General features: G+C 36.1%; 1 protein-coding gene across 6 annotated transcripts in view; it reads right to left on the bottom strand.

The window, feature by feature from the left end:
* The window catches only part of HMCN1 (hemicentin 1), a 450,903-nt gene that overhangs the window by 149,641 nt on the left and 288,811 nt on the right, over nucleotides 1–12,451 (bottom strand). For all 6 annotated transcript variants that reach the window (XM_058539863.1, XM_058539864.1, XM_058539862.1 and 3 more), the window contains 5 exons: nucleotides 12,217–12,393; nucleotides 11,335–11,486; nucleotides 10,091–10,214; nucleotides 5,668–5,843; nucleotides 3,209–3,305 (listed from right to left, as the gene is read on the bottom strand). In XM_058539863.1, coding sequence (XP_058395846.1) covers nucleotides 3,209–3,305; nucleotides 5,668–5,843; nucleotides 10,091–10,214; nucleotides 11,335–11,486; nucleotides 12,217–12,393 — 726 coding nt within the window. The remainder of the gene's footprint in view (nucleotides 1–3,208; nucleotides 3,306–5,667; nucleotides 5,844–10,090; nucleotides 10,215–11,334; nucleotides 11,487–12,216; nucleotides 12,394–12,451) is intronic.

A 12,451-nucleotide genomic window follows, 5' to 3' on the forward strand; every position in this document is an offset into this window, starting at 1 on the left:
AATTTAGGCCACTCTCTGACAACTGTTCTACCCTAGTAGGTTTTTTTACTCAATTATTCCCAATTTATTGACCTAATTTAATCTCAAATTCTTTCACTTCTCAGAAGCATCCCAATCTAGGGAAGCTATTCTTTTGTTTACTGACTTCTCTATCCAGCTTAGATTTCATGATCAATAATTTCAACTACTCCTTTGCCAATATTCTCAACTGCTTTGCACCACTGCCCTTTCTATTTGGCAACACCCTTACTCTGGATGAATCCTATAGTTTACTCTGTCAACAGCTATACCATAGATGAAAAGTTCCACAGAAGAAAATGACAATTACACAGACTGCCACCACTATAAATTCACGATCTGCAATCTAAACTCCACCCTCCTCTACTCCCCTGGCTTCCATTAATACAAATACTTGCAAGCCTGTATCTGTAATGCAGACCCCCTCTGAGATCTAGCCTTTTATATCTGACTACTTGAACATCTCAACTTGGATGACTGAGAGGCATTGTCAAATTTGACTTGCCTAAAACTGAACTCAGCCGCCTTTGTTCCCTCTCTGAGCGAAGGACACTACTGTCCATACAGCCCAACTGGCCAACCCACATCAACATCCATCCTTTACTCTTGTTTCCACATTGCTCCATCTAATCAACTAATCCTATTAATTCAATTTCTTAACTACTTCTAGAGTTTATGTGCTTTCTTCCTAAGATACAGATCTGAACACTCCAATCCTCCTTTAAATTCCTTTAATGGTATTGTATCACCTTCAGAATCAAATCCATACTTTTCAAATTGACTTTAGAGACTCTCATCAATATGCCCCTTTTTAACCTTTCCAACCTAATATCTTCTCACTTTCTTCTGCACCGCACTAGGCTCCATAGTGAATGACGTTTGGCTCATTGAACACAGTATTCTCCAGGTCTTTGTAATGTTTCCATCCTCTTCACAGAACTATTACCTACTCATTCTTAAAATCTCAATTAGATGTCACAAGTCCCTGATATGTCTTCCCACAAAACCTCCTATGATAGCCCTTAGGAGATTTAATTTTAATTGACTCTTGAAAGATATTTCTATACTAGTAGATTATAAGTTCTGTGTGAACAAGTTAATTGTCTTTCTCATTAACCTCTCTATGCCTACAAGTGGCATGGTGCCAAGAACACAGAGGCACATCATAAATATTTTTTGAGTGAATCCATCCTGACATCTCAACTTTCTCTCCGCTATCATTCATTCTTATATCTACTGCATTCTGTTTTCCTCTATTAAATTGCTTTTCTTTAAGAGGCATTGATCTACTCATTTGTAAAGTACACTTTGTAGTTTATGTCTAATTTGACTTCTCTGCAATATGTGACATTACTCATTCATTCACCCACCCATCCATTCACCTCCCACTTATTTGCTGTCTGTGTTCTTTTTCTGAGAACACCATTGTCCTTAGTTTCCATGACACAAGTTTTACCCAGTTTTCTCCCTATCTCTTTGACTGTTCCTTCTCAGTTTCCCATCTGGGGTCTCTTTTTCTGTCTCCCTTCTTATATGGTACACATGAGAGTCATTCTACACAGTACTCTTCCATAGACAGTCTTTTTACTGTCCCTAAGGAATCTCAACTGCTACATATACACTCATGTCTCCAACCTTATGTTTTTAACTGTTCTCTCTCTCTCCTAAACTATAGGCTTATATTTCTGACTGCATGGAGACAGTCTACAGGTATCTCCAACATAGCATTTTAAAAATAAATTCTTCACCTCACTTTCTAATTGATCATCACTCCAAATTTGTCTTTTTTTCTTTTTTTCAACCTTTACTTGATAACACCCAGCTTGTGTCTATAGTGGGTGTTATATGAATATTTTTTCCCACTTGAAAGAAACGAGAAAGGAAGGAAAGGAAAAATGATGGGAGAAAAAGGATGGAAGGAGGTAGGAACAGAAGCTAATGATATATAACTAATATGTAGTAAATATAATTCTATTACATAGTAAATTCACTATTTAACAGTAAATTAATCCTTTTACAGGGTGAATAATAGCACTTCTCACAATCTTCCTCACTATTTTTTTACTTGATAATAATGATTTACAATTAAGTCATTTTCTACATAAATGCATGCTTTTTGTGTGTGTGTGTGTGTGAGGAAGATCAGCCCTGAGCTAATATCTATTGCCAATCCTCCTCCTTTTTTTTTTCCCCTTTTTCTCCCCAAAGCCCCAGTAGATAGTTGTATGTCATAGTTGCACATCCTTCTAGTTGCTGTATGTGGGATGCCGCCTCAGCATGGTCGGACAAGCAGTGCGTCGGTGTACGCCCGGGATCTGAACCCAGGCCGCCAGTAATGGAGAGTGCACTTAACCGCTAAGCCATGGGGCCGGCCCCAAATGCATGCTTTTAAAGTTTTAAAAAATGTTTGTTCTCCTTTGGAATCAAATTATTTCCTCTACCTATCTTTATTTTAAAACGTGTTTTGGAATAAACTTTTATAATCAAAGGTAAGTTTCAGCTCATTATCTTAATAATTAAAAAGTTTAAACAAATACAATCAAAATTAAGAGGGCTTAATATATTATACATGAATTTAAAGAAGTATTTAAAATAAAGGTGAATATACGGGAAATAGAAGCACTTTTTAACAATTAGCAGACAACTATAGCCAATATAGTAAAAGTGATTATTCTTGAGAATTACCTTAATTAGTAACAAATAGTAAAATTTCAAGCAAGGATATCTTTTTCACATTGGTCAGCATAGTAATCCAGTATCCCACCTACAAGTGCATGTGTTCTCTGTCTCTCACAAACCCACATAATTCACATACATAATTTGGCCTTTTGACTTATTTTCACTTGACCAACCTACTCTCTGTTTGTGGAGAAGGCTCAATCATTAAAGATCCTGGTTGTAGAGCTAAAGGACATATTACGCAGGCAGGAGAGGAGAACAGTCCTACATCAAAGTTACAGTGACTAATGTGTTTAGGTTCAAGAAGTCAATCTAAAGTTACTCTTTAATTAATTATATAAATGATACTCAGGACAGTTTAGAATCATCTAAACATATTAATTAGTATATATCCATCTATACATTATGATGAATTTTAGTTAGGTGGATGTCATTTTAAGAATCGACACAAAGAGTAAAAGGTTAAACCACATGCTGCATTGTTTGCTTGACAAGGGCTGATCACACTTACCCCAAATGTTGACATTATAGTTTTTCTCAGTTTTTCCAGCGACATTTGTTGCCTCACAAGTGTAACGACCAGTGTCCTGAACCTGAGCATCTTCAATCTGAAAACAAAATTGTGCTTTGAAACCACAGTTTCTATTTGATAAGTAATTGAGACTTTTATATTAATGTTATTTATCTCTTATTTTTCAACTGTATTCTGAAGATTTTCAAATATACAAAAAGTAGAGAGAATAGTAAAAGGGATGTATGTGCCTATCACTCACATTCAACACTTATCAAGATTCAACAAATTTCATCTATGTCATATTTCAATCTGATTAATATTAGTGGTTAAAGGTCTAAAAAGGCCTTTTAAACATGATTCAGATAAAACAGCAAAAAAAATCACAATTAATTTCTAAATAAGTTATTTAGGGCTTTAAAATATATAATCTTTATACATCCAGGATATTGTTCAGTAAAATAAAACCCTTATTATTGATTTATTACATCTTCTCCCATACTGGGTTTGTAAACTTCTTCAAGCCAAGTATTATATTCAATTAGTCTCAATCTCCTAGCACCCAGTTTGGTGCTTGGTAGATAATTAAATATCAGTAAATATTTTCCATGTATTTATCTGCAACACGCATTAATACTCATTCATCATTCGTTCATTGACCATCCAGCAGTTATTGAGGACCCTGTACCAGGTACTGTGGCAGAAGTTACAAGAAGTATAAGAATTATGACTTAAGTTTACAATCTAGTTGAGAATATAAAGTATGTGAACACAACAAAAGAATTTAAGAATAGACAAGGTATAAAAAATAATTCAAGATAATATAAGAGGTACAACAAACAGTATGTGATTGATTGTTAAATAACTTGGCAATAAATTGTGAAAACATGCAAAAGAGGGAGAATCATTGGAACTGGAGTTATCATTGAAAGTGCTTAGTATAGCAGGGGTGCATTAAACGTTTTCATTTTTACAGTCTTCTCCCTACGCTCCTCGGTGGGACCTGCACACTCCAGGGTGCCTGGCTGGCTTCCGTGGTGGAGATGCAATGGATCCGAGCATTTCTCCACCATCACCTCCCTCCTGGCTTCTCAACCCTATTGGGATCTGTGCTCTAAAGAAATGAACTTCTATACTCACTGAAATCTGCTAAGACAGTTCTCATCACGCATAGCTCTCCCCTACCAGTGCTGGGGCTTGTGTTCATAAAATTGTCTCCCTCTATCACTCAGTCAGAGCTGAGGTTTGACAATTCTACCAGCTGCTTTTTAGAACCCTGGGCTCTGCCTCTGAGCATGGGCAGCGCCTTTTTCTTTTTTTTTTCCATTACATAGCTCAAGTGACATATCATACTTTCCTCCATCGGTGATTCTGGCCTTTCCTTCCTCACCAGCTCCGTTATTACAGGATAATAGTTCCCAAGGTCTCCACCCTCTTGCCTCTAACATATACCTTCACGCTCTCTCCCACTGTCTCCCATGCTTCTGTCCTCCTCGTGTAAGCTTCTCAGCTTCCTATGTGCTGACACCCATCATCCATTTCTCAAGACTCTCTTTGTTTGCCAGTAATAACCTTCCTTTACCAAGAAGCTGTGTGCTATAGTGGTTAGTAGCATGGATTCTGAAGCTATCCTCACGTACCCAAATCCCATTCTGCCACTTAGCAACCATGCACAGATTACTTAGCCATTCTTTCAATTTCTCAATAGAGTTATTATAAGGATTTTATAAACAATCCAATGGTCTACTGGCTTCCTGAATCCTAATTTCTTAGGCTGGCTTTCAATGTTACCTCTTATTTTACTCAAATCGACCTTGTCAACATTATTTCTAAATATTCACTTTGTTAAATTCTCTGTTTCTGCCACACTAGCTTACTTGCTTTCCTTAATCAGGCCTTTTGTTCCATCTACCCATAAAAAGTCAAGTAGCCTTTCAACTACTCCAGGCAACTATAGCCTCATCTTTGGCTATCCTTCCAAAATGTACTGTCTGTACCATCCACTTGGTAATTAACTCAGACTTACAGTACTTAATTGCATTTTTCAACTGAACTGTTAATTAATTTTTCATATATTTATGCAAAATTGGAAGACAATGAGGGCAGGAAGTGTGTCTTATACTTTTTCACGTCCCTATGCAGAGCACCTAGAATGGGTATTTGCTGATTGGCTGAATGACTGAAGATGAGGAACTCCTTAGAATATTTCCATAATATTTTCCTAGAAGCGTTTTTTGGATGGCTTCTGGCTACATATATGTATAGACAATTATATATTTAAATCTTACTAAACATAAAATTTAAAAATGTTACAAACCTCATTAATAAAAGAGTTCCTAGAATTTTACAAGATGAAATTAGTAGGACACTTGAAAAGACAGGCAAGTTTAATAGGGGTAACACCAAAGTCATGAGCTTAGGAATAATATAAGAAGAAGTAAATGAATCTATAGCCTTACCTTTAACATACTTCCATTTTCAGAGATACTGAGGCCTGGTTTCTTCAGCAAGGGGCGGCCATCTTTTAACCAACTCAGGGTAGGCGGGGGAATGGCGTCACTTTGACACAGTAACTCCACAGCTTGGCTAATGAGGACAGAGATGTTCTGTTCTTCTCCCATAATATTTGGTGCAACTAAGTAAAAGATGGGTTTTCCCTCAGGATAAAACAGGCCAGTAAACTCTTAGCTTTATTAATCATCAGGACATACACCGGATAACTTTATTAGTTCTTTTAAGATGTAGGATGACAATAATTCTAACATACCCTCTTTGCATCATTTGGTTCAGAATCAAGTATTACTAAATCACTGATTAATGTGTTCCTCTTGAACAGAAATAGTTTTCACTAACCTTTCACTTAAAAAACGTTTCGTAACTGGAAGTTCTCACCAAGTACGCATTTAAGAAACTTCTTGAATTGGATGTTATCGCTTAAGATTTTCAAAGCAATAAATCACTCATGAAATATTTCGGAACTAACAACGAATTAAAAGCAAATATACTTCCAATATTTATTTATATTTTTTGTGAAATAAAATAAATTTCATAGACACAGAGGCAAAACAAAAAGAGTTGAAAGAGATCACCGAGTTCTACTTCACAGTGTATAAAACCTAAGATGGATGACAGATAATAGCTTATTTAAAATAACATGACTCATTGGTAGCAAAGCTAGTAGTCTTCTGACTCACAGTTTAGAGCTGTTTTTGGTTTTCCACAGTGCCTTGTCAACTTTCTATGGAATAAAGACTATGTGGGATAAACAACATAGCAAAGAACAAACAATTAAATCGGTGGACCAGCTGTACATAAAAAAAGGAAAAGAGTTGAAATTTTAATGAGATTAAAATTGGAATTCCCTGGCTATAAGCCTTGTCAGATGCTGAAATGTGTCCTTGGAGAAATGTAAGGAATCTCCTTCCCTTGGGTATATTAAAAAATAGAGGAAATAATCATTTGTCTCAGACGGCTTAGGTACAGTCCTGCCAAGAATGGGAGGGTGGACTCCATAACCTCTCAAGGACTCTTCCAGGCCTGTGTTTACAATAATTCAAAAAACACAAACCAATGATGAAATCATGCCTGTTATAAAAGGGCCACTCCGAAAAAGCAGAGAGGGGAATTTCCTTGTCCACTTCTCACTAAATCCCATAACTATTCAGGATTGTAGGAAACTTACCATACTTGTAGTACTTTTTTTTAACAAGAAAGGTTAAGTTGCATTGAAATAAATCCTAAGGGACTTTCCATATGCTGTGGTAAAATAAGATTTTTGTGGTAAGGAGTGTTATTATAGTCCATTAGCCATTGTTTCAGGCTTGACACTGCAGCAAGTGGCAAAATGACAATGAATGCAACAGACTTTGACTAGTAACATTGTGTTTCTGCACCCAGGAGGTTTCTCTGCTACCGTGTCTTCTACAGGGGGAAAGGCATACGAACCAGAGAGCACTTTATTGTGCTGTTTCTGGATGTAGGACTTGTGCTGAATCCAAAGCAATTGATGCTAAAGGAAGAAATGCCATGCACAATGGCTGGAATAGACCAATGGAGCATTTGTTCAGAGACTCATGATGCCCAACCTGCTAAATTTAATAGCACACACAGACATGTGGCTCTTGATAAAGTAATCCATAGGGAACAGCAAACAGTGGGATTGTTTTTAATATGTGATACATTAGATAAAAGATACACAACCAGTCTTTTTTGAGACTATAACTCCTATAATACTAGCAAAATCAGCACAATTAGTGCCACTTTCTAAGATATTATGAAAACAGATACATTCACCAGTCTTAGCCTAGAAAGCCCTAAATAGAATAGCTGATTTCACAGCTTGGAAATAATTTCAGGTAAACTCTGGTTTCATTGGACAAAAAAGTACCATAACTGCATTAAAATTTGTTTATCTTAGACTATTTGTAGAATTTACAAAAGAGCATGAATTCTTTATGATTGCTTATAGAAGTCAAAAACAATTCAAGAAGCAGACGCTAATTTATTTCCAAATATTTTTCCTTTGATTACTTTTTTTTACAGTTAAATGAGTTGAATCAAGTTTAAAAGGAAAACAGATTTTTAAAATTGGGAGGAAAAATGCAGAAACAATAGAGTATTTGTTTCTTAAGGAACATAAATTAAAGCAAATCTAATTACAGCCAAGGATATATATTACCAAAACACATCTATTTTTTCGGTCCTGTCTTTCATTCACAACTCTTTGTTTAGTCTGAGAAGAGAACGAGCTTCCACCCTTTAGATCCTCAACTTCCTTAGATGTTCTCCCTATTTTGTTCTGCGGTTCCGTTGCTTAGGAACGGGGGTGTTGTGCCTGTTTCTCATCCTACGCGCTATACTTGTTAAATTTAATTACCAAAATCAGAAGGGCTATACTTGCTGAGACACAGGAGAATGTACGATCTCTTAAGAAAGTTCTCTGAGCTTAAGTCTGAAGAAAAGATACTACAGGAATCCAAAACATTTAAAAAGTCAATTGTTTTGTTTCAGCACCTCAGAATATGGGAAAATATACTCTGAATTTATACCAGGAAGAAATATATTTAATGAACTACTCTTGTAACTGTAGGAAAAGCTATTTTACCCCCTGTCTACCCCTCCTACCACCCCCACACTCTACAATGTAAACCTGAAGGGGACTTACCTCTGGGGATACATATTCATTAGGCTCCAATTAGACACAAGATTGCCAAGGTTGCTACTACAAATATAGGAATATAACGTATGGAAATAATACCAATAATGAAGCATAGATTGGGAACTAATTTCAGATTAAAAGTCTGTTTTAATTTTACACCTCTTAGTAGCTTGCTATGCATATATATTTCAAATGCTAAACACATACCCACATTCTCAAACATATGAACAAATTAGCTAGCCATTTGACAGAGGAAAGATCCTGGTTTTCAGACTAAAAGGGTGGTATGCAAGTATTTAGCAAATAATAAAAAACAGTGATGCCCATCTTTATAACTCCCGGAAAATATCAACTCTCTATCATGTACCAGGTCCACTTTGGACACTAACCAATGTAGAAATGGAAGGAGCCAATCCAGATTTTCACTGCTGACTAAAACCCAGTGAATACCAATGTCCCCTCTCTGCTTGCTTGCTAATGACTGAAGGAGCTATTGTGTCACATACTTAGGTTGATTGATGAATCATTCTCTAAGGATATTTTAGATTGGCAGCATTTCAGTTCTTCATAAAGCGTAAAAGGGACCCATTAAGGGAAGGAATTAGATTCCCTGGGGTTGGGCATTTATACTGATCTGTTATCTCAGGCACAGAGCACCAGCACAACTGGAGGTTGGATATAGATTCATGTCAACCGCAGAAGCAATAGAAAAGAGGGATGTATAGAGAGCCCTTTGGTCGACTCCTGATGCCAACTGGGATTCTTTAGCTTAAGTAGACATGTATGGTATCCATGTTGTAACAAGGGGCCTTTCTATTAAAAATTATGAGATTATATAAGTTATTTGTAATAATTACATTTTTCGGCAAACTTAAAAAGAGAAATCAACTCACATGGTTTGGAGATAAAAAAGAATAAGTAATATATTTTAAATAGCAGTGAATTATTTGGAAGTGAGGTAAGACTGAGCAGAGAAGGTCTGCATTAAACAGATCCTCTTTGAGGGGTCACAGAAGAAACAAATTCACTATTCCATGAACCAAGGTATACAATACAAACAAGACCCTGAAAGAAGCCTGAAAGAGTTCTAAATGCAAAGGTACACTAAATGTGGAATGACAAGTGTAATCTATGAACGAAGGCCAATGAGGCCTCGACTTCATTCCGGGGGCCTTTTGCTGTGACGGAATCAGACATTCTCTTTTGTGCCTTACAGCTGCATCATCGGTAGGGGGAAAAAACCCTTAAATTTTGTCTAAAGTTTATGCTTAGTTTAACTTTTGCTTCTCAAATAGCCTTTAATTCATAGACATTGTATTGACTACAAAATATGCTGACTGTAAATATAATTAAAAAGTAATAAAATCAAGGCTTTGAATAGAATAGATCAAGAGAGCTACTTGAAGAGATGCTTGCTTTGGTGAGAAGATCATGTCTTCCAAATTGCACAGCTGGTGTCCACAGTCCTGTTCTTCAGAGTACTCCATAAAACCAACACCCTAAACGCTGGATGTATGTATTTTAATTTCTCAAAACTTTAAAAAAGGAAAATTAGTTCAAGTCAAATATAAGGCAGAAAGGGGGAATTTGATTTAAATTAATCTTGTAATATCATTTCTATTGTTCATAGTTCTTTATTGACAAAACTTCCCTGAACTTCCTCAAAGATCTTGGAACTTAAACACAGCTATAACAGGGCAGAAATAATTATTAAAATGTCTCACCGTATACTCTGAGGTCAATGTCCCTTTGTTTCTCCCCAGCAGCATTCACTGCCACACAGGTATATCTCCCTGTATCACTGATTTGTGCACTGGTCAATGCTAGGATGCGGCCCCCAGAAAGAACCTATCAATGATAAGAAAGCTAAATAAACAACATGCTCCCTGAGATGGTAGGTGTAAAGACTTTTTCTCTTATTTTCTGAGGGTGATCAACTGACAGTTGCCTTTAGAAGGATTTCAACTTGGATATTTTAAAGTGGGCAAACATCAATTAATCCTCTTCTCATCTTCTCTGTGGAAGAAGACTGAAAGGCTAGAACCAATCTTGGTAATAACCACTGAAAACAAGTCTCTATTTACAGGATCAAGTGAAGATCCAATTTCATCCATAATTACCACAAAGAGAGAGAAAGCCACTGGGGGAGAAAGATGAGAAGGAGTGGGAATAAGAGGAGCTAATCCTCCTTCTAATTTTTCATTGGGAAAACTAGTAAGAAGTTAAAATTAACAGCAAAGTAGCAGTCAAATAAATTAATTAGTCACATTCATTGCCCTTTTATCCCAATCTAGTTGTAACTCTAAAATGTTGACATTAACTCTGAATCTTTTATGACCCCAAATTCTGCAAGCATTGGATTTACAAGAAAGGCTAAAGAAGTAGAATGGTGGGATAACTATGGTCTCTGCTGGGCAAAATAAAATTAAGTATACTTTAAATGAGATCTATGTTTCTGTATTTTTAATTTTGAGTCAGTGTAAAGCACTTAAATGTTTTTCTCAGACTCAAATATCATTTCTCATAATGTTGCCTTTATAATTTTTCTTACTTTATTACTTGATGTTTTTGTAGAATTAATTATACTCTATATAGTTCTCTGATTCATTACTATTTCCAGACATTTAAATGTAAATTCTTGTTTTCGGTGTTGATGAACATTTTTTTGTGTAAAGCACCTCTTGTGGTGGTGGTAGGGAATGGGGGGGGGGTGGTAGAAAGTATCTAAAATAAATGGTCAAATATAGTGCTACATATGACATAAGGGAAATCTAAGATATACTGAGCTTTTAATGAATTGTTTAGAAATCTCAATTGTGTATCCATGGGATTTATGGACATATATGTGTACATTTCTGGATAACATTTGTGACTCCTTATTCTCCAAATCTCTTTAACGGCTTTACTGTTTGTACTTCCTGTATTGAATAACCTGTATTGATTTCACCTAATGAATCACAGACAGTACCTGTATCCCATTAGCGAAACTAGAGACAGGGCTCCCATCTTTCAACCACGTCAGACTTGGGGCAGGGATACCTCTGGCTTCACATTCTAACCTCACCAGGTTATTGACCACCACTGCTACCATGTTATCACTGCCAGAAATCGACGGGGGCACTGAAAGGAATAAAAAAATAAATAAAAGTAAGATGTGTTAATATCACAGAATACTTCATATCAAAATGATGAAAACTACATGTAAAATCCACAGTAATATGTTTTTACATGTGCATTTTGGGTGTGTGTGTGTTTTGTTTTTTTTTTTTGGTAAGTTTTTCACATCTCTTATTTGAGATTCTAATCACAGCTATCCTGTGAGGTAAGTAGGGCAATTACCATTTTCTCCATTTTACAGATGAGGAAAAGAGGGTTTTGCTACTTTGTTTAGGAAATCCAGTTTTTAATGCCAGAGTGGATTTTTATTTCTTGATTTCCAGGCTTGTGTGTGTGTGTGTGTCTCCCTTCACTGTATCCACTCTAGTATGTTAACTACCAATTCCTCTTAAAAGCAATATTAGAGATAATAACTTGGAAACATTTCTTTGACTAATACCTATGATTCTGATAGACAATATTTACAAACAGGACTATTGTCATTAGCTGATAAGATCGTTGATGATTATTTCAACAATTCATCTAAAGCAAACTGAAGTCAGGCAGCATGTGAAAATAGAGTGTTTTAATAGGAATCAGGAAACAAAAAAGTTTATCAGCTTTAGAACACTGCTCCCTTAAATAAAAAGGACAATAACACACTGTTAAATTTTACACTAGAATTGTATAGAAGCACTTAACCATTTTGCATGCTTCTCTACCCCAGGATGAATCTAGGAGAAGGAGCACTAACCATGGACCTGCAGACTGTAAAATAACTCTGTAGCTCCAGCTGAGTTGATGGCCACACATTTATATACGCCAGCATCTGTGATCTGGGCGCTTTCAATATCAATGATCTGTCCTCTGTTCAAGAAAGTCACACTGGCGGAACCTGAGAGCAGACGATTATCTTTGTACCACGTAATAGCTGCAAGGGGAAGAGGAGAAGCCCAACTATTTAAAATTTTTCTTTTAAAAGCTCAATA

The sequence above is a fragment of the Diceros bicornis genome, chromosome 4 (genome assembly GCF_020826845.1).
Source record: "Diceros bicornis minor isolate mBicDic1 chromosome 4, mDicBic1.mat.cur, whole genome shotgun sequence".
NCBI lineage: Eukaryota > Metazoa > Chordata > Mammalia > Perissodactyla > Rhinocerotidae > Diceros > Diceros bicornis.